We start from the raw sequence: 22,317 nt of genomic DNA, 5'->3' as shown, positions 1-22,317 counted from the left end.
AAAATCAGTCTTCTAAATTGTATGATGCTACAAACTTGATAAAATTTATAACTTGAGTTTTTTTGCTAACACTTTATTACTATAAAAAAAGAAGTCAATAGAAATTCAATTAGTTACGGGTGTCCGCAGGGGGTAGGTTGGAGGGGCTGTGACTTACCACTTTGTATATAAACCTTCAATATGTGGTCACTTACGGTTTATTATAAAGTCTGTAGCGTTATTGCAACTCTCTCAATAAGGATATTGAAAACTTATATATTTTATGTTATGCATACAGAGGAATAAAAAGTCATACAGGTCCACCAACTTTTTAGCATACTAAATATAAAGAATTGCTTTAAAAAAACACTCAAAAGTTATAATGGAAAATCTAATAAAATAAATTAAAGAATTAAATGTTTGTATGCAATTTTTTTATTTATGGGGGTTTCAGGGGTTCATTCTTGTTTAAAAAACTAATAATAACAAATCTGCTTGTTGCTTGTTGGGATTATATATATTGGAGGCCTTTAAAACTAAATTTATTGCATGTAAGCTCAATAACAATATATATATAAATTGTTGTTGTAAATTAGCTTATTACAAAAAAAAAAAAAACGGATATTAAATTATTTACGCACTAAATCATTTGAGTTCAAAGACTGTATGTTATACTTATTCATACACGATGTTACCATCCGACTGCACGTGAAATGGACGTGAACTTTATTATTACAACATAATATGACTATATTAAATGGCCTCATCTTAAGAAACGTTATTATTCGTTCAATTTCTTTCAGAAACAAATGTGCTCTATATTTATGAAAATAATTGATTGGATATTTTTGGCGTCACACCTAACTTAAATTATCTCTTTTTTCCCTGAATATTTTGTTACACAAAGCATTAATTAATTATTTACTTTTTATGAATGTAATCACTTACACAAAACGTTTAATTCGATGATTGCTTCATCACTGAGTCCAATATGATTTTCTGACTGACAAATGTAGGCTCCAGAGTCTTTTCTATTAATGGGATCGAAATTAAGATTCTCTGCATAGGTTGGATCTCCACTATCTCCAGCCTTTTTCCAAAATACTCTTCCAGGAGGATTAGCATCGGATGAACAAGAGAGGGTCACTGCGGAGGCTCCCTCTTCGATAAGACCTTGTGAGGATTGTCTAACTGAAACTTCAGGCTTATCTGTGGATGAAAGAAAATGATTTAATGAATAGAGAATAATGAAATAACTGTGTATTTACATAGTATATCCAGATCAACGGAGGAGTCGTAGTATCCATTGACTATGGCTGGATGATAGATCCGACATGTAAGTTGACGCTCTGCATCATTCCTTCTAAAACGATATTGCAGTACAGACATGGATTGCCAACGTCGGGAATCCTCACTTTCTGTTTGATTGTTCTGGACAGAGAACTCTGTAATTTCTTGATCATCTCCAAGGAACCATCGAATGAATGGAGCAGGATTCGATTCCCGACTTTGACATGAAACAGACTCTTCTTTGGAGTCAACCAATGTTACTTTAGATCCGTCGTCTATTATATTCTTATTCTGAAGGATATTATAGGTTTTTGGTGGCTCACGAATGACGAGTTTGGCCGGTGAAGAAGCCAGAGCGTCTTGAGACTCGAAAGAAGAACTAGTGACTTGGCATTCCCAAACTCCATCGTCGAATATAATGTTGACATTTTTAATGATGATACTGCAATCTCCTGTTCTTGGATCACCAGACCACTCGTATTTGCCGTCGTATAAGCCCAAAGGCTGGAAAATAAAATGTAAAATTGTCAACAATTGTCTATGTTTTATTTTAAAAATCTATTTAGTTATTTTCGTTAGTTTTCTTTCTATAAAACTATATCAATATATTAAAAATTAGCTAATAATGTATATTACGACTAAAAATTAGCTAATAATGTATCTTACGACTAAAAATCTGATTTTGATTAACTAATTAATTATTTTTGGCATTTTTTTACCATACTCCCAGGGTTTGCATTTGGACCACATAAAAGCTCATGTTCACAATTTTAACTCCCTGCCTTTTACCTGTGTATGTACTTTTTTGATTGCTCCTGATCAAATTGTAACAGGCGAATGACTACATTGAAATACCACTCTCTAGGACGCAGAGAGAAACCTTTGATTCTTTTATTCCAAAAATAAAAATAATTTGTATATAGTTGAATTAGTTTTTCATATTTTCTTAAATACAATTTTTTGCAAAAATATAATTGTCCCATAAGAAGTATTTATAAAGGAATATATATATTAGTACGTCCCTGCTGGTGAGCATTTTACCACTTGAGAAACAATGACCTGAGAGGTAAGAATTTCTAAAACTTACCAAACATAGTTATATAATGAAATTATAGTATACTGTCATTGAATACGTAAATAAGGATATTTTTTACTCTATCAAAAAATTTGTTAATATAAAACAAAGTTAGAATGATTGAGAAAAATTTCAAAAATCTATAGCTATTCATAGGAAAGATCCCTTGGTACTTGTAAAGTAAACTCATTTGTATTCTAATCTCGATTAATATAAGTCACTTCTATTGCCAAAATGATATTGCAAATATCCTCCTTTATTGCAGTAGTTTTAATGCATCATTTATGATAACAAAGTTTTTTGTCAACATGAAGAATTAAGAAAAGCATAAATATTTTCTATATTTTGGCAGATCCTAGTCAATAACAACTGTGATGTGACATTGAATAATTATATTTTTCTTCAATAGCTATATGTAAAAGGCACTTTTTTGCGATACTAGGATAAAAAAAATAATAATGGACAATATCCCTTTAGTCCAAAAAAATAGATTAATATATTTTGTGGCCCCTTTGTAAAGATTTAATGTAGGTCCACTATTCTAAGCTTTGACGAGAATGTGAGGGATATTATTCTTGAAATCATGCCTACAGCTGTAAATCCTAAGCATTTGTACGTAATGACAACCTAAACAGTGTTTTTAGTAGTTTCTAAAGCTTTTATCATTATTTTTTCTTTTTGGAGGAGAGAAAATTTGTAATAAATTGTAAATATTCATACATGTGCTCATAAATGTCAGAAACTAACGCTGATCATTTGCATAGGGAGTTATAAGTAGGAGTCTACTCCCTTAAAATTAGCCACTAACCAACAGGACTACTAAAATTTATTATTACTAGCCTTACGAAAAATTTACTACCCAGAGTACCACAAGTATCAGATTCTTTTCTAAGCTAGAACAGTACCTGAATATCCTGTGTATTTGCAGTATTTAAGGTAGGGTATTATGTAGGCAACAGGCTAGATACAAGCCACCCTACAGTAGCCCAACTGGTTTCTTAAGAACCATGGGCTAATGTGGCTGTCAAGCCCTGGGTATAAGTGTAAGTCCTAACTTGACTCAAAATTGATTTGTGGATAGATATTGAAGTAATTTCTTGAAGATAATTTAATAAACCCTCACGGCAAGTAGGCTGCTCTCCTTCAAAACATTATTCAAATTGTCAGGGTTACATTGTTAATCATTCGTGTTTTTTGTATATGTTTACTATTTAAAACCTTCATCATGTCCCTTAATCAAAATCTTAAGGTTTATTCACTCCTGTCGTTGAAGCTAACTCCATTTCTTTTGGTCCATGTAAAAGTTTCCAACAGTAAAAACTATGACTTAATAATATATATGTAAACAGTTTTGTGTTTTTATACTCATCAATAATTATGTACTAAGTAATTCCGACTAAATGTTTCTGAACATGAATTAATATCATGAGGGAACACTGAAAAAATTTGAATAAATACAGGAAATTTTTTACTTGATTTGTAGACTTTTGATATAAACTAAAAAATATAAACATGATTATTGTTCTGTGGATATTTTGTCTTGAGTAAGGGGCTTTGTCTATAGGGGATTTAGTCTCATTTTTTATATAATATTACCCCTTTATTAAAACATTTATATCTTACAGACAAAACATTCACAATATATTTTTTGCCCTTCAAGGACTGAAAATGTGTATCCATGTCTCGTACCGTATAAAGAGAATATACTACGACTTACAGTAAATTATATTTACTTAAAAAAACATAATACGCCATTTCAATATTATATGTAGACTGGCAATAAAGAATTATTTTTATAAATAATCAAGAAAGGCAGAAAATTTTAACATATTATATTATTTCATTGATATAATTGAGTCCACTATAGGGCTTATACTCAAATTTTTGGGATAGTGTAATATACACTAGAAAATTTGAAATATATATAACTACTTTGTCTACTTTAAGTGCAATTTAGGGATTCACCAAAGGTTTAAAAAGAATAGTTTGAAGATGGAAATTAACGATGATTAATAAAAAAAAAAAAATGTAATCCCCATCAAAATTCCAAGGTAAATAATTCTAGTTTGCTCTTTTGTTGTCGAGCCACATATATATTTATGTATTTGCTAAGTAAAAAATAAATAATATGATTGAATAAAGAAACTGTTTTCAATCCATGATCCACTATCGTTAATTTATATTTGTTTTGCAAAAGAAAAATAAGAAAGGAACAATTGCAAAAATCTTACAAACAAAAACAACTTTATATTTAATAAAAATAAAGTTAGGCTGAACAAAACCATTGCTTATAGGAATGGTGTAGGATATCAACTAAAGTAATTAATTAATAACATCTATAATGGATATAAATTCTACTTATTTGTATTAATTTTGCAAAAACAATTTTGAATACAAATATAAAAAAAGACCGAAATGATTCTTCATTTTTACTATAAAAATCTAATATCTTATGCACATGTTAATTAAGTCAATTATGGGCTTACTTTATGAGTAGAACTTTGGCAGAAAACATTTTTATCAATGGACAATTTACGAATGCAAATTTCGCTGAAGGACCATTTGGCCAAAAAATGATACTTAATTTCTGAATATTATACAATTGTATATTTTATTTGAATATAAAATGATTGCATGATAAATAAATGTTCCAATGTAGTTCGAATTCTAACCGTTATAGCACTTTAAATAAACTAAATAATAAATAAGGAAGGCAGTGAGGTGAATAGAAAAGTGGAATTGACTTCTTCATTATAAATTAATTATTATTTCAGAGCTGCCAAAACTCGAAGCAACGTTTTACCTGCGCATGCACTATGCATGGATATTTTTTATTTTTTCATTTTATTCCCCTCAAAAAAGAAAATATCCATGAAACATTCAATAAAGGTTCCTTCATGGACGCATTTTAATTTAAAATCTGTAAAATGTCAACAAAAAAAACCTTTTGATGTTGTTTCCTTAAAATTATCGATTTAAATCCAGCTACAGGTTTTTATTTTTTTAAGTATTGTAGATGAAACATATATTTTGAGACTCTATTTTAACAACTTTTCTCTAACTTGGCTCATAGTATGAGTGTTTTAGTTTCAAACAGCCTGCCAATAAATAAATATTATCTATTTGTACTACGTATTACGCGCATTTATTTTGATGTTTCTCTTCCTTTCCGTTATTTTTATACCAACTGTATACTATATTAATATAAAATATACTTTCATTGTCCATTTATGTAAAATAAGATATCCTATATTGCTGAATTATTATTTTGGACAACGAAAATTGTCCATGAAACTCTTAAAAAATAGGACATTTTCATTATTATCCCTTAGTTTTTATTTCTTTCTTTTTTATCATCTTTTTGTTTTCATATTGTAAAAGCTTAAGAATTTTCATTTAAAATGAATATTTAATTCCTTTTTTATTTTTGTGATAACCTTTTAAAAAGAAAATATGAATGAATAATTCCTTGTAACTGTTTTTAATTCATTAATAGTGAAAATCAAACGCAATTTTTTAATTTTCTATGATATAACCTCTCTTGAGCTGAGATGTTGAGTACTTCTTTTATCGTTTGATAGTTATTTTCTTATTTAGAGGCATAAGATGCAAAATATAAAATATCCGGCATACCAAATTCTCAACTTTTTGTCATTACGGCATAGTCTAGGGTACTTTTTTTTCTATTTATGGAGCCCCTCAAGGGTTGCCTATCTCGTCACACTTGGATACAAAAGTGTGAGAAACACTGGTCTATAAACATCAATTGAATCTATGTGATTTTGATCTAGGTATCAATAGTTGTGCTGGTATTCGTTATATTGACACTAGAAAGACCAATACGTTAAAAATAACATCTCTCTCAGATTTCAAATTAATTTTGAATAAATAATATTAGTTTGCAGTATCTTATATATTTCAAAATTTAATTTGAACTGTGCCCCACTCTCATCATTGATGAAGGAAACCATAATCTAGCTGACTTTTGTGTATTACATTTTATTATGTGTATAATAAAAAAACCACATAAATACCGAACAAATAAACTTTTATGTTATAGGTTCTGTTGACCTTCAAATACCTTTTTCTTATATATTAAGACTTATGGCCTATGCATCTTTTCATTGCTATTTATATATTTGCACTTATCTGCATTAATGGTCATTATGTATAATATGTGGATACAAAAGAAATTGTGAAAATGGTGTTAAATTTTTTTTTTATATCAATGTTTTCATCTTCCATCACTGCAATAAATAAAGGCTGCCTTTCCTAAGAAAAATGATATGATCTATAAAAAAGATTGTATTATATATTTAAATTATAATTAATATTAACAAGCTATACGATTTACAACTAAAAATTGATAGTAATAAACGCCATAGGCATCATATTTTATATATATTATTTTTGGAATCTTTGATTTAAGGAGGTTAAGAAATATGTGGCTCAAAAAAGTTTATAGAATGCAATTGTATCTATGCCAACAATGGACCGTTGACCATTCCTTACAAATGGCCTTCCAGTTTTGCAAACGTATGGTTTCATCACAAAAGTGAAAAAGTCATACTTTTTTTTAAAATTGAAAATCAAATTTTAAAGATACAATAAAGACACATTTTTCTTTTTCAAATTAACATCAACGGGAAAAGTCTCTCAGTTTGTTTGAATTATTAAAAAAAAATAACATAATCGATTTAAAAAAAAAAGAGAAGCATAAAACTAATTCCAAAAAGTAATTATATTCAGACAACTCATCAACTATGTGGGTGTTATACGTTTCAATAAAGATTTAAGTGAATATTGCAATGTATTAAGTGTTCTTTACATGGTCGATATATCAATGATGGCATTTTTGACAATTTTATTGAAAATTACTTACAAATAAATATTTTATTGTTGGTCTTCTGATATGGTCATTTTGTCCATTTCAAATGGTTTCATCAATCAAGAAATACTTAATAGCATCTAAAAGTTTTAATTACTACATAAGTAATCTTGTGTCAATTTTACTTGAATCTCGTAAAATCCTTCTTTCTTGAAATACATTTTAAGTACATGCGATTGATTTATGATGACGTGTTCATTATTAGTCTATTTTGTTGATAAATTATTATTGGTCTGCACAGGGCACTATACATTTCATTGACTACCATTTACATTTATTACTCGTAAGTAAATAACTAATTTTCATTCGTAAGAAAATAATTAGACATTTCATTGAAATGACTGACATTGAAATTAAATAAGATGTTATGGGATGTTATAATTATACAAGTTGCAACTTGTACACAATTCCATAATGCTGAATTATTATGTATATAGATATATCTATCCACCTCAAAATGAAAACAAGCCTTACCGTTATTGGCAGGATGCTTCATATATATATAGTCATTTGATTATGTTTTTTCTTATAAAAGAGAGATGTTTATTTTTAAACTTATCAACCATTTTTTTGTACCATGTGGTTGGCAATTGTAGGTTTTCTATGGTTATACAAAACTCTTACTTGTATAAGCTGAGCTTACAAGCTGCAATTTCTTTGTCTAACTACGTTTGAATTTATTTACAACATCCGTCATTTGAACTGCCAAAATATTAATTGATTCATTCAAATTACGCATTTACTATGTGTATATTTGTAAGTGTTTACCCCACATGGAATCCAAAACGATCGAACGGATGAGTCTGAAATTTAGCAAGTAGACGTATAAAATAACCAAGCATGTTTTATAATATTTTCTTGGCCCCTAAGATCATTAAGGGGCTGTTTTTGAATGAAATAAGCAACAAGGGCACACTCGGCTAGTGGATAATATAACTGTGAACATTTGAACATTCTTATGTCCCACAGGGAACATGCTTTCTTTTACGTTATTAATAAACTTTTGTTGAACGTTAACCCAAATATTAAGCGAATTTTATTTCTTGATATAAAGTTAATACAGACTCAAAATGATGCTAATCAATCCTCACAACAACAGAATTGGGCATCAATACGCTATAATTTGTGATTATTGCAGTTTAAATATAATCATTTCATTTTTGATAAAAACTTTTATAATTGCTTTTAAAAAACTTGTGGTACTAAAAATGTACTCATGAATTTTGATGAGATTGAGCCTGATATATGGGGAAATAACTGATATTAAATTTGTAGAAACCTTAAATTGAAAGAAGGGGAATAAAGAAAGAAAAAAACTTACTAGGGAACAAATTAATCAAATTAACCAAACCTCCATCAAAATTTTGCTTATAGTTCTTAGAAAATCCATTTTTATTTTTCTAGCTTAAGTTGCATTCATTCTGACAGATGTTTCAGGACCATATTAATGATGTTTCCAGCATTAAAATATATTTTAAACGGATTGAAAACAGTTTTATCAAATTTGGAGTGGAGAAAATCTCAGTTCACTAACAAAAACTTAATTATTTCACTATCCTCATCATAAGTAACCAAGCTGTAAACTATAGATACACTAATCCATTAATAAATGTGCTTTTGAGAACAACTCCCTTCAAAATTAATTAATAATATAATGATTGGACATGAGCAAAGCAGCACCAAGTATTTTCTTTGCTTGCATTGCATATCCAACTGCATTGTGACAATAATACTTTAGTAAACAGACGTTGCAAAACAATTATATGTACAAAAATATGTATATACAAGTATAATTGATTTGAATGCCTTTTTGGAATGTAATTGCATTATAATTAATTATTTCAATCTACATATTGCCAACAATATATGTACATGGTATTGCACTCCCATATATTGTATGAGTATGCACTTAAGTACATATGAAAATATTTATGTATTATATTTAATGTAGTTCCATAGTAGAGTTATATCTAAAAGTTATTACTTTTATAGACTATCGAAAAGTACTTGAAGTTGGAGAGGTGGTGCGGTAGGAAGAAAGCTCTATGGGTATCACACGGATCAGAGAAACAAAGGTCTGATACATGTTTGACATCACTAGGTAGAGTTTTAAAAATATATGACCTGTTGGCATGTTTTAACTATAGAAACTGCAATATTAACAAACTCCTTACAATTTGAATAATATTTAGGAAGTGAGTAGCTCAGCTGTCATGACGTTTGATTAGACTACCTAGAAAGGCTTATACTCAATGATCCAACAAAATCTGAAAACTTTAATAAGATATAGTTTAGTAATTAAATATATACTTTCCACAAAATTATTTCTATAAAAAGATGTAGGTCTGAGCTCTCTTAATCATTAATGTAGCCAACCTTAGTGTCAATGATAGCTTCCAGGTGGCGGTGAGAGTCCTGGAACCCACTGTGGATGTAGTCTTCTGTCATGGCACCCCAGTGTTATCTGACAGTGGCTTTGAATGCCTCAGTGTTAGGATGACGAACACTGGAGCCCTTCTCCTTGACATGCACTCAAAAGGTGTTGTCGAAGGTCTTGGCAACAGGCCGGTAGTGTGGCCAAAAGTATCAAAAAAGTGTTTGAAAGAACCAAAATAGTCTTGTAACTGAGGATATGGGGGTCTTTTATTGCTGGTGTCAAAAGTGATCTTTCCGCTATTGCTTTCAAATACATATTTAAGGCACCTCTGATTAGTGTACTCATAAAAGCAAAATTGATAACTTAAATGCTGTTTTTATTCTGTATATCTAGGGTTTCATAACTCCGCCCACCTCGACTCTAATCAGTCAATCCATGGAGGTATAGTTTTCTTTAATTTTGTGATTTGACACTTATATAATACTATAACAGCTGATTAACATCTTGAATTACCAGAGGGGTTTTAGTTTTTAGGTTAAGAAAAAAGATACTAATAAGGAGCGTCCGAAGGTTGTGTGGTGGGGAGCTGTAGACCCCCCCCCCCCCAAAAAAAAATGAATTTTTTAGCTTTTTACTAGAAAGTTTAAAAAAAAAATTTTCTTTCGAAAAAATTGTATGTTTCTATTTTTTTCCAAAAAAATTTAATACTTGTGTTTCAATTCTACTCTGAGTCCTACCAGGAATTACATGTATAACCTCTCCAGCCAACAAATCCAATGTGTTACTCTTTGTCTTCCAAAATATTCAACTCGTGGTTACTTTAAACTAAGATGTTTTCTCCTCAGGAATGAAATAAATATCATAGCAGCTTTAGGGGGAAATGAGAGACTGCTCTGATTATCAAGTCTAAAAAAAACTTGCTCCACTTGAGAATATTTAGATTGTACAACAGTATCTCTAGTCCTCCGTTACTTTTATAGGAATGTTTTGCAATCCCAGCCTTTTGCTAAAACGTGTGTAGTGTCTCCTTTATATGAGTGAAGGAAAGGAAAATCCTAGTGGGATGTAACGTTCCATAAAACTGTGTTTGATCACTAAGTATAATCTTACTTATATATATATGGAAGAATACAAAAGTACAATGTTATTTACAGTTATTACTTTAAAAATTCGGTAAGTTCTTAAAAATAAATTTAAATTACATGATTCGGACGCAAATTTGTTATATATATATATAACTTCCCTCCTTCTTAAACATCATCTGTATTCCACATCAAAGAAAGTATGAAGGTGAACAACGCACTTGGAATATATTATTCTCATGAACGGCGTAGGTTTAACTCACGGTCACTCTTAGAGAAGAGAATATATACTATGCATATGGACTTCAAAGACAGTTTCTATATAAAAATGGAGTTATTGTAATACTATAATAGTACATATACTTAATCAGTTCAACTCTATCTGACCAATTACAGGAACATTAAAAAAAAAATAATAAAAGAAACTGATTATAAACTTCTTTCTAGGATATGCAATGTTAATTAGAGTAATAGACGTATTTTTATGGACATATTGTATGTAGAAAAAAAGACTGTGACATCTTAGTTTTTATAAGTACATAAAAGGTATATTTTTATACCATACTCACAAGGAAGGCTTTAAAAAGATAAGAGAGCTCAAAGATGTACAAACAAGTAAGCTTCCAAAAACACGTGATGAACCCTCAGTTATGTTCCTTTTTTTTTAAATAATCTCTCCGTTAAAGTCACAAATGAGTAATGTAAAATATTTTGAATTTAATATCTATTGCAAATAATACTAAGAGATGATTTACGCTCTGGTTCTAAATGTGTTTGCTTTTTTGACCTTTGGAGTGACTTTGATCTTTAATCTTGACCTTGGATTTGTGTACTATTTGAAGGAATTTTATTAATCCTACATAATGAGACCAATTTGATCTCTGTACTTAAATATATAAGTTCTAAAGTAATTGCCCATTATATATTTTGAACCGTTTTGAGCTACCTTTGCCTCTGACCTTGATCTCTAAAAATGTAATGACATCCTACTCAGACCCTATATAACCTTCATACCAAGTTAAATCATAATTGATGCGTCAACATGGAAATTGTCTAACAAACAGAGACAAAAACATATAACCTCTGTTATACGAAGTATGATCAAGAAAACCCCTTTTTTTTTCCATTCCAAATTTAATTATTAAATTTATTGATTTGTTACATACCCACAAAAAATTTCCATTTTTTGTCTTTTTTTGACAGACAAATAGTTCAAATTGTCTTTTGGTGTTCCCTTCTCTACTTTTAATAAAAAAATGGAAAGAAAAAATATATTCTTTAAAACTTTTGATAGACGGTTTTCTCTTCAAAGTATAGCATTTTCTCAAAAAACAACTGTTTTAGAAAAATAAAAAATCTTTCATAAGTTTCAAAAAATATTTTCCCTTATATTCATGTTTTATTTGTAATTTTGTCAATAGTAGAAAATTGTAGAAGACATCAAAACACGTCTAATTTTTTATCCATAAAAAAAACAACCTAGAATGCAAAATGACTGATATTGTGAACATGCGTTCTGAACAAGTGTACCAGCATTAATTAAAATAATTTGGGAATTGAATGATAAATGAATTCAAAATCTGATAAAAATACTATTCTTTTTAATCAATGTAGTATTTATTAATACATACATTTGTGATTATTGTATTTGATTAATTAATCCCCTTATCCCTTTTTTTTATTTTGTAAATTGTATTAAACTGTTGTTTATTTTCATTCATAAAACAAATGAGACGTTTATGTAATCTAACATATGCATTAATCTTCAAAGACTTAATTAATATTAATATGCCGTTTTGTTAAATATAAACTGCAAAATGACAATAATTAACTAAAAATAAATAATTCCCTTTAATGGCTTTGCTAAATTTAAATAAAATACACTTTGTATTACTGGGAACATTGTCTATTTAAATCAGGTTGTAAAATTGAAATGACATTTTCCAAAAAGATATTTTTGGTTGGGCCTTATTTATAATACATTTACTTGTCCCTAGTGGTAGTGCCCGACATTGTTTATAGTAATTAGGCGTCGCCGCTAAGACACAAGTATTTACACTTGAAAAGAAACAAAAAGTTTATACTTCTTATTGACATTAAATATTTATATGTTTGAAAAATAAATGTAAATGAATTTTGATATACAGTTTTTTGTGGAAAGTTTTTTACATAACTTTTGTTCTAATGGAACAAAAAATATATTTTTTTTAATAATGATTATATTATAGTCCTCATAATACCTACTCTTTTTGCATAATATCAAAACTTTTTTACACAAAACAAATCCCCCTCCCCCAAAAAAAAACCTCGTGTAAAAAGTGTTTTGTAATATCAAAGCTGTTTTTGTCGTAATCATATTTTATAAAAAAAAAAAATTGGGTTTTCCTCAATGAGTACATACCTAGAAACCAATTAACGTTGAAGCAGTGAGATATGGATTATTGTACTGTACCAACAAAGTCAATTCAAAGATAAATTTGTAAATGTCTCGTTCAATTTTCAATAGATATTCCACACTTTATATACATTTAAAAAGATTTTAAAACAAATTTATAGAGGTATATCAAAATCATAGCAAACTTATTTATTATAATGTTAATATTGTGTTACTGCAATTTCTCCTAGGCAGGCAGTCGGTAGTGTGCTAACCTTCGGCCATGTTCATTTTTTCTAAAAGTGTACTTTTAATATATAAAGCATCTTCATTAAATTGTCATACGGACACCAATTTGAGCTCTGTAGCTCAATATGTTCTACAGTTATGGTCGGGTATATATTATTAATGTTTTGTGCTACTTTGACCGGAATCTCTCACAATAAAATGACATCTTACGGTGACCATTTATAATCAAGCTCGATCCCTAACTTTTCCCATAATCCTGGTGACCATTAGAGGAAAAAAATAAAACTTCCGTTCATCTTGGATGACGGAAGTAATAATAATTGATCCGTCCAGTGGATTATATAAAATACAAAACCATCTTTGTCGAAAGTTTTATAAGTTTTCACCGTTAACGAGTATATTCAAGTCGAAGCAAAATTTTCATAAATAAATCAAATACGGTTACAATACCTCCCAGGTCATCAATAAGTGATATAATGATCAATTTTTTTGGCATATTTAAATTAAAAGGAACATACTTTAGTTATATTTAATTTTAGATCGATTTATTTTCTTATACGTTTTTAAAAGAATTTACATCACAGATTGGCAATAATGCTTATTTTGGAGTAAAATTCAAACACAACAACTTATGAAATAATCTACGAAAAGAATAAAAACAAATCCTAAAACCGTTTTTCCTCTTTAATTTTTAAAAGTAGTTCATTCATAATAAGAAACTACTCAACTCTAAGTATATATCTGTCCTATAAATAGGGTATCTTCCACTAGTAAAAAATGCTATGATTTGAGCAAAGTCTTATATTTTGTTAGCTTTAAGTATTTACTTTAAAAAAAAAAACTTTTAACAATTTCTAACAAGCATAACAAAAATTTAGATTCACATTTGTAAGAAATAATCATAATTTTGATCAATTTTTGTAGAGAAAAAAAGACAACCCTTGTTTAAAGAAAGTTAAAAAAACTCTGATTTACAAAAAAACAACAGATATTTATAATCAAAAAATTAATACTCTGGCTATTAATTATGGGATGGAACAGTTTCACAATGTAACAATTTATTATTGTATCTATCAAAAGTTGAATGAACATTTCGGTATTGAACTAGACTTATAATTCTTTTATTAGTCCTAATTTTGTCAATGTATTTTTGTATTATTTTTAATTAAGTATTTTATTTAAAATCTTTGGATACAAAAGTACTGCGTATATTATTATTAAAGTGATCATTATTTTTGAAATAAAAATGTATCAAGATTAGATTTAAAATCTAAATGTTGACATATCAAAGATTTACAAATATTTTACTACGTTCCTGAAAGAAGGGAACTTAGTTTTATCAAATGGTTTCATTTCCAAATGACAATTGATATTTGAAAGTTTTGGTCACTGCATAATCTTGTTTCAATTTTATTTGAATCTCACGAAATACTTCTTTCTTGAGACATATTTTCAAAGTATATAATTGAATTTATGATAATGAGTGCCTTATCAATTTTGTTTTTGATGACTAATTATTATTGTTTTTTAACAAAGGATATTAGTTTTAGGCATATCTAAAATCAATAAACAGGGCCGTCCACTACAATTGGAACAAAGTTTGACCTAATCCAAATCCTATATGAGTGAATACCGCCCAAAGTTTCTTGTTAATAATTGAACTTAGGTGACTACTAAAATTGGTGTCTATTTACTTTCATTTTTAGTAAGTGGTCGAGATTAAGAAAAACGATTACTCATCAAGTAGTGTTTTGAAAAAAAAAAATATAATTTTTTTCCCTAAAGTTTTGTAATTTTAGGTTATTTAAGAATTTCATAATGGTGCTGCTAGTTTACTCTTGGATCGCTTATAGAAGATTATATGAAGTAAATTATGTACTATATAAATTCATATAAATGCAAATATTTACGTGTAAGTTTGAGATATAATAAAATGGCATTTCTGACAACGGTTACAAATAGTACTCCACTGCCTAATACGGTTTGGAATTTTATCATGAAACGTTCAAACCTTGAAAAAGGGCAACACAGAGACAAATGGAAACCTAGGCCCGATAGTGTAGAGCTTTTGTTAATTCAAATTTGTTTTTATTCAAAGGATCTACCAAGGCTAAAACCCCAGTTTGTCAGTTAAATTTAATATCATCAACTCTTTATGAATGATTAATATTTCTTTTATGAATTAAAATGGTTCATCTCCTTTAGGGAATAGAGGCAGTGACTCAAATGTAGCGAATATTTTAAACGCGAATAACTCCAGAATTAGTTATACGTGTGTAATGAAATTTGTGCCATCCCATCCCCTCTTATTCAAAAATTTTAAATTAGTGAGTTTGGTCAAGACCAAATCATTTGAAGCAACTCTGGTACCATTTAAAGAAGGCCCATGGAAATTATTTTGAAAATTACTCTACTATTACCCTAAATGATATTAAAGAAAAACAAAGAAATCGTCAGAATGCATTTTCTAAGGATCTGAATGAGATTAAAGTTTGCTCCAATTGATAAATAACTCCCTGTGTTAGTGCAGCTTCCTACTAAAATTAAGAAAAATCTTTAAAATGGGCCGTGGTGGACTTTGAAAAGACTTTGAGCGAGAGAGTTTGAATCTAATATATACACATTTAAAGAAAATTAAATTCTACGAATTTCATTGCTTAGGATATAAAAGTAAATGTAAAAAGGCATTTGGTAGGTAGAAAAGCTGATGATTATTTCGCGTGTATTTTGTTTTGTTTTACGTCTGATGAAAAATAACCGCTTTGTTTTCTTTCATTTATAAAAAAGAGTTACTCTCTGTTGTTCTATTTTTTGAAGGATTTTCTTTTCAGCTTTCAATAAGTCTTATTTAATATGAGGGAGAAAGAAAAGTCTTTATACATTATTATTATTATTATTTCTTCAAATAGAAATAATTCTTGATAGGCTTTAGCATTCTCTGTATGATGATGAGGGAAATAAATTTTTTTTTATCTTCTATACATAAAAAGAGAAGAAAATAGCAACAAAATCCTTCATTCTTCACTTCTCAAAACTTTTTATTTATTTCATTCCACAACTTTCTAATATACAAGTGTGGATACACATTATAAACTGTTTATGTAAAAAAAAACCCTTCAGGAAAGTATGTTTTTACGGATGACCCCCTTAAGATAAAAGTATATAATAAAAAAATTTCCTAAAAATGAGGCTTAACATCTGAAAAACCTATTAATGAGCAGTTTAAAAATTACGAAATTGTGAAAATTGTGCTCTTTTTGGCTATATGACAAATAAAAAATATTTATCATTATTATCATTTTATTCTTGTAGGGGGAACATATTTGTATAAAATAAACACTAGTGAATCAAAGACGAATTATTGGAGTTAAACGTCGATTAGTTACACTCGGTGTACTTTTGAGGATCGATATCGCTGTAATTTCTCCCTATATAATTGCTAGATACGGAATGGGAGAGCCGTGTTTATTTCTCTCATCTTATACCCTTTGTCAGCCAATCTATTGAAACATCATGAGAACTCAGTTACTCTTCTAACCAAGATTCTTCCAATTGTGAGGGTAATAAAGTTAATTTCTTTTTCATTTTTTAACACGCCAGTGTTTTATATTTCTTGGAAAACTGCTCATTTGATTAATCTTCTAAGATATGAAACACACTTATTTTTTTTGCCCCCATAGCCTATTTATAGGTCAGGGGTGCTTCTGAAGACTTTTGTTTTACTCAAATAACTCCAAATGAATTATAGAAAAACCAATAATTGTTTTCTTTTTTTTGTAAACTGTAACAATTTACAGTATATACAAAGTGCCCAAAATCTTGGCTGCTTCGAGCATTAGGACAAACAAGGCCACATATATTTTTGACTTTTTAATTTTACATAAAGGAAAAAAAAAAAAATCAGATCCATTTTGCGTTAAATATACTTGGCGCACATAATAATGTCTTAAAAATCCTTGGTTTATGTAGATTCTAGCAAATACTCTTGGATGTCTCAATCCATCGCGTAATATAATTGAATGTAAAATCCATTGATTGAAATAATATATTGATGAAATATTTGGGTTCCAACATAAAAATTAAGATTATGATTAGTCTTTGAATATTCATTACTACTTTTTTAATATTGCCCCACAACTGACCAATATATCATTCAATTTGTTTACCCTAGTTTTCATACAAGTAATTGGCGGAAATGGCTTGTTTCTGACTTGCAACTAGTATACAGAAAAATTCGGGAATATTTTGACTATACCACCCCCACAGGTGCTATCAGAGTATATTTGCTCAGCCTGAAAACTTCAGGGACCTCTTACTTGACCATAACTTAGTTGCAAAAAGAAGAGAAAAGTGCTCAAAATGGTCTTTCGACCATTCTGCCAACACTATTATACTACTTTTCAAAAAATACTCTCGCAATATATCTGACTTGTCTGACAAAATCTGTACAACAATACTTTTATTTTAATGACATTTATTGATCTCTGATTCACGGGCACTTTTTGTTTTTTTTAAGCTTTCAAACTAAGTAACTTTAGGTTACAGATTCTTTTAGAATCTGTAAAATTATCTCTTTTCACGATCAACAATAGAATATTAAACTAAATCGGGTATAATTTTTTAAGACTTCCTCTTTCTTGGAAGACATCGACTGTGGAAAGTTGAAATTCAATATTCGCAACCTTTTAATAATAAAGAAATAATTTTCCCGAAGTGCAGTGACACAAAACTATTTTATTGGAGTAGTAGGAGAGGACAAATCAGAGTCGGTCTGTGTACGGATGGATGTGGGCCTATACAATCACTTCTCCTTATCTAAGGTAGTAAAAAAAAATTACGGTATGATTTCATGGCCGGGACAAGTCCCTCTAATTCCGCGAATACTTTGTTACCGTTGATCCCCATAATCTCCTGCACATAATGCAACCTTCATGACCGTCCAAATTATAATTATTCGAAAATCTCAAAAAACTCAAATTCCCACTCCTCATACTCCAATGACAAAAATATATTATTCGCTTTACTTAGCAAATTTATTTCCTTACTATTAAAAAGTTGCAAGGATGGAAGTTCAACTTTTGCCTGTTATTATCTCTAATTTTGAGATGGACAACAAACGTATGACGTATGGCCAAACTAATAAAAACAAGGAGTGAGATAATTCATATAAACGTATTTTTTAGCTGACCAGTTATTTTTAGAATTGTTTAACTAAAGAATAAATCTTCATTTCCGACACTTTTGTCATTATTAATCAGCTTCTGAGTAATAAAGTTCATTCAATTATACTCAAAGCCTGATTGAACATTCGTGTGCGTTCATATAAGACGGAGAATAACTTTGAGGAGTTGTTGAGGATTTCTTGCATATATTCCTGTTTATTTCCTTCTCCTTGCTTGTCACAGCTGATTATAGCTTATCCAATGAAACGTCTTGCCAGCTAAGATGCTCTCCTTCAAAATATCCTTCAATTTTTAGGGTGTCCATGTTAATTTACGGTTTCTTTTTTTAAACATGCCCAAAATACACACAATTTTCATCCCTACTACTACACTAGTACTACTTTATTAATTTATCTTTTATACTAAAGGTGTATTTTGTACAGAAATAGACGCAATCATTTACCATTTTAATGAATAAATAAACTGACAGGGCATATACAGCAAGTACCATGCTATATGTATCTACATTATCAATCTAATTGCTTATACGAGAGAGTAAGTACACATAATTTTCTTTGATGTAATCAAAAGTACATACACATAAAAGTTTTTGAGTTATAACTATTACCTTTCCATCCTTTTGCCAACGACACTCTCCACCAATGTTTTGTACTAAACAAATGAGTTCCGTGTCCGCCTCTGGATTCACTTCTGTATATGCTGGCTCTTGTGTGAAGGACTGTTGTGAATAGCAACCTACAAAATAAGTGTGTATATTAATTCATCATTTTTTGGTTAAAAAATATATATGGTTTGATGTTTTTTGTTTTTTTGATCAATGACTTTTTTATATGGTATAAATATATATACAATGTGAGTAATATTGGCTCTTTATATAAATAAATATTTTTCTTCACAAAAATGTATTGATGTTTTATTTGAAAAAATACATTACTACCTATAAATATCGAATATTGATTCCTTACAACTAAATAGTATTGTTACTTTTCATTAAATAATATTTAAGTATGTATATGTAAAATTATAATATAAAATAAAGATTAACAAAATAAAAATAAAATTCTAGGTCGTGCTAAAGATTGTAGACAGTTTTAAAACTTAAAAGCTCAAGGTATACTCTAACAATTTGATTTTTTTTCCTTGTACAGAGATCACAGAGTCTCTTCTTTTTGTTTATGCTACTTTCGAAACATTTGAGGTTATAATCATGTCGCAAGAACAATAAGCCAAAAGAGTGAAACCTTGCTTATTAGAAGAAGGTCCCAAATATTAGTTATTGTATTCAAGTATAGCTTAAATGCAACCGTCAGAGAACCCCTTCAGGTGGGTTACAACATATACTGTGTGTGTACACGTCCAAGCATATGCATATTTACACAAACAACGGTATTTAAAATAAATGAAGTTTCCCCTTATTTTTCTAACTGCCCATGACTTTATCATCAGGTAAGACAGTAATTAGGCTACTAAAATAAAGAAACATTAAGGTTCAATATGGTTAAAAACATTTATTTGCACAAAATTGTGCTATATTTGTTTCAATTTTAGATTAATCAAATGTGGAACCTTTTGTACAATCTGACAAATCCGGATAAAGTACAATTGATCTCTGCTTAAACATATATATAAATATTCATATATGTCTAGTACACTTCCTTTGATAGCCACAAATGTTATTGTATACACTTTACATGAAAAGTTTGAAATTTGAGAGCTCTGTAAAATTGTGGCTCCTTTTCTTTTCGTTTTCTAATATTTTTTTAAAGTCAATTCATTCAAGTGAAGTAAACAAAAAAACACCATAAAAACAAAGGAATCCTAGAAAACATATGATTTAGAGAAAAGACACGCAATTGTTACAATCAATCAAGATAAAAATTGAATAAAAACTTTCAAAAGTATGAATTCAATTCTAATTTATTGAGTATTCAAAGATTTAAAAACTATGTCTATTTATGCCCATTGGAATCTTGTTCTTCAAAAAAATTAATTATATAAATGGCTAAATAAATAGAAATTTAATAATTATTTATTTATATTTGTATACCATCGATAGTCGATGAGTTTTAACTTACAAAACCGATGACATAATAAAGTCAAAAAAATTACTAACAAATACAAAAAAAAATATGAAATAAGTTTTTCTTTTCTTTAGCCTAAATTGTAATAAGATTTTTTTCCTTTTTTTAGTTTGACCTCATTTTGAAGTACTCCCGGAACGCCGGAACTTTGACCAGATAGAGGGTAACGGTTTTTGATACTAAGGAGGTAATTACCGACACCTAAATCCATCTTATGATCCATAATAATCTTGAATTTGGTCAGCTTTAAAAAATAGTGAACACTCTAATGTTTACAAATACTTCATTAATGCAATTTCCTCACACCAATTACAGGAAAATTTAAAAAAAAAGTCGGTACCACATGAAATAATTGAGTAATGGAAATATTGGAAATATAACAAAAAAAACCAACTTCGTTCAAAATATTTCAAAAGAATTTGTGAAAAAAACCAATTTAATTTAATGGTTAAATGTTTTATATTTATATAAATTGTTGTAAAATAGTTTTTATTTAGTTTTTAGCACCTTAGAAATATTTTCTATTGTTTTTTAATATATATACATTTTAATTTACTTTACTATTAAATAAACTGTATAATGACTTTTTGGTGTTTTATTTTTTTGTTGAAAAAGTATGAATACCAATTGCGATACTAAAACATTAGCTTAGTGACAACACTACAAAATATATTTTGAGCAAAAATTTGCAAAAACAAATGCAGTAGTTACTTAAAAAAATATTTATTATATAAGATAAAAAATAAGTGAAATTTTAAAGCGTTGTTATAAATATCTTAAGTCACTTATTCGATAGATATTGTCGATTTTTCTTTTATTTTCCAAAATTATTTTATTTTGTATATATATAACACTCAACCTACTCCAAAACAATCTTTTTTTTTCCATATGAGTCAGATTGAATGAGACAGATTAGATATTAGGAGAAAGAATATTACCACAACTAAATCATCAGTATTTATCTTCAAATTCATTTACATATTACAAGAAAGTAACATTCCTTCTGTATTCGAAATCACACATACTTATTTCAAGAGAATAAAAAAGGCCATGCCAAAATTGTTAGTCTAAATATATTCAGAGATCTCAAAGGAACAAACACCAAACAGGTTTAAAAAATTGATTAAATTCAATTGCTTTCATTATCAGACGTCTATAAGATATATTACCACACAAAGGAGTCTGAATGGCAGACGAAGTCTTATTTAATTCTAAGATGAAGTATGGACTAGACCTCTGAGGGCAGAAAAGAATAAACTATTCATTTCCGACAAATTGTACTGCTTTTCTTGATTTAGGAATGGTAATTGCAGTTCCTTCTAGTTCAGTCCAGTTCAGTCCTGCATATCAGCTCTAACAACGTATAAAGACGTCAATTAACATTATTTCAGATTTATTTAATCTGTTCTACCACTTACAGTCCTGAAGGCTGGTTTCAAAGACGGATATGGGCGATTTTAAGAGATACACTGGACCGAAAAAATCAGGAATGATACATAACTAACAACAAACACATCTTTTGCAAGAATAAAAGTCAAGCTGAACAATGAATGCAGAATAAGAATGATTTGTGGAAAAATAAAAATGGAACAAATCAAATTTGAAGAACTTTTGGAAGAGACACCATTTTCCATATTCAATATGCTCAACACATATCTGGAAAATTGTACAAAGTGCTCCATTTTAATATGAAAAAAGATCTGAAAAAAAAAGTAAGTGGGGAATGAAAGATTGGATGG

The 22,317-nt window shown here is 28.9% G+C and overlaps 1 protein-coding gene across 5 annotated transcripts in view; it reads right to left on the bottom strand.

Annotated features, from left to right (window-relative positions):
- The window catches only part of LOC121130510 (synaptogenesis protein syg-1), a 149,417-nt gene that overhangs the window by 14,938 nt on the left and 112,162 nt on the right, over nt 1-22,317 (bottom strand). For all 5 annotated transcript variants that reach the window (XR_011783806.1, XR_011783805.1, XR_011783807.1 and 2 more), the window contains exons 2-4: nt 19,105-19,232; nt 1,248-1,773; nt 928-1,188 (exon numbers count right to left, since the gene is read on the bottom strand). Coding sequence is in view for 2 of the 5 variants with exons in the window: in XM_040726246.2 (XP_040582180.2) it covers nt 928-1,188; nt 1,248-1,773; nt 19,105-19,232 (915 nt within the window). In the remaining 3 variants the exon portion in view is untranslated. The remainder of the gene's footprint in view (nt 1-927; nt 1,189-1,247; nt 1,774-19,104; nt 19,233-22,317) is intronic.

The sequence above is a fragment of the Lepeophtheirus salmonis genome, chromosome Z, assembly GCF_016086655.4.
Source record: "Lepeophtheirus salmonis chromosome Z, UVic_Lsal_1.4, whole genome shotgun sequence".
In the NCBI taxonomy this organism is placed as follows: domain Eukaryota; kingdom Metazoa; phylum Arthropoda; class Copepoda; order Siphonostomatoida; family Caligidae; genus Lepeophtheirus; species Lepeophtheirus salmonis.
Note: the sequence above shows the minus strand (reverse complement) of the source record. Positions and strands in the feature narration are given on the sequence as shown.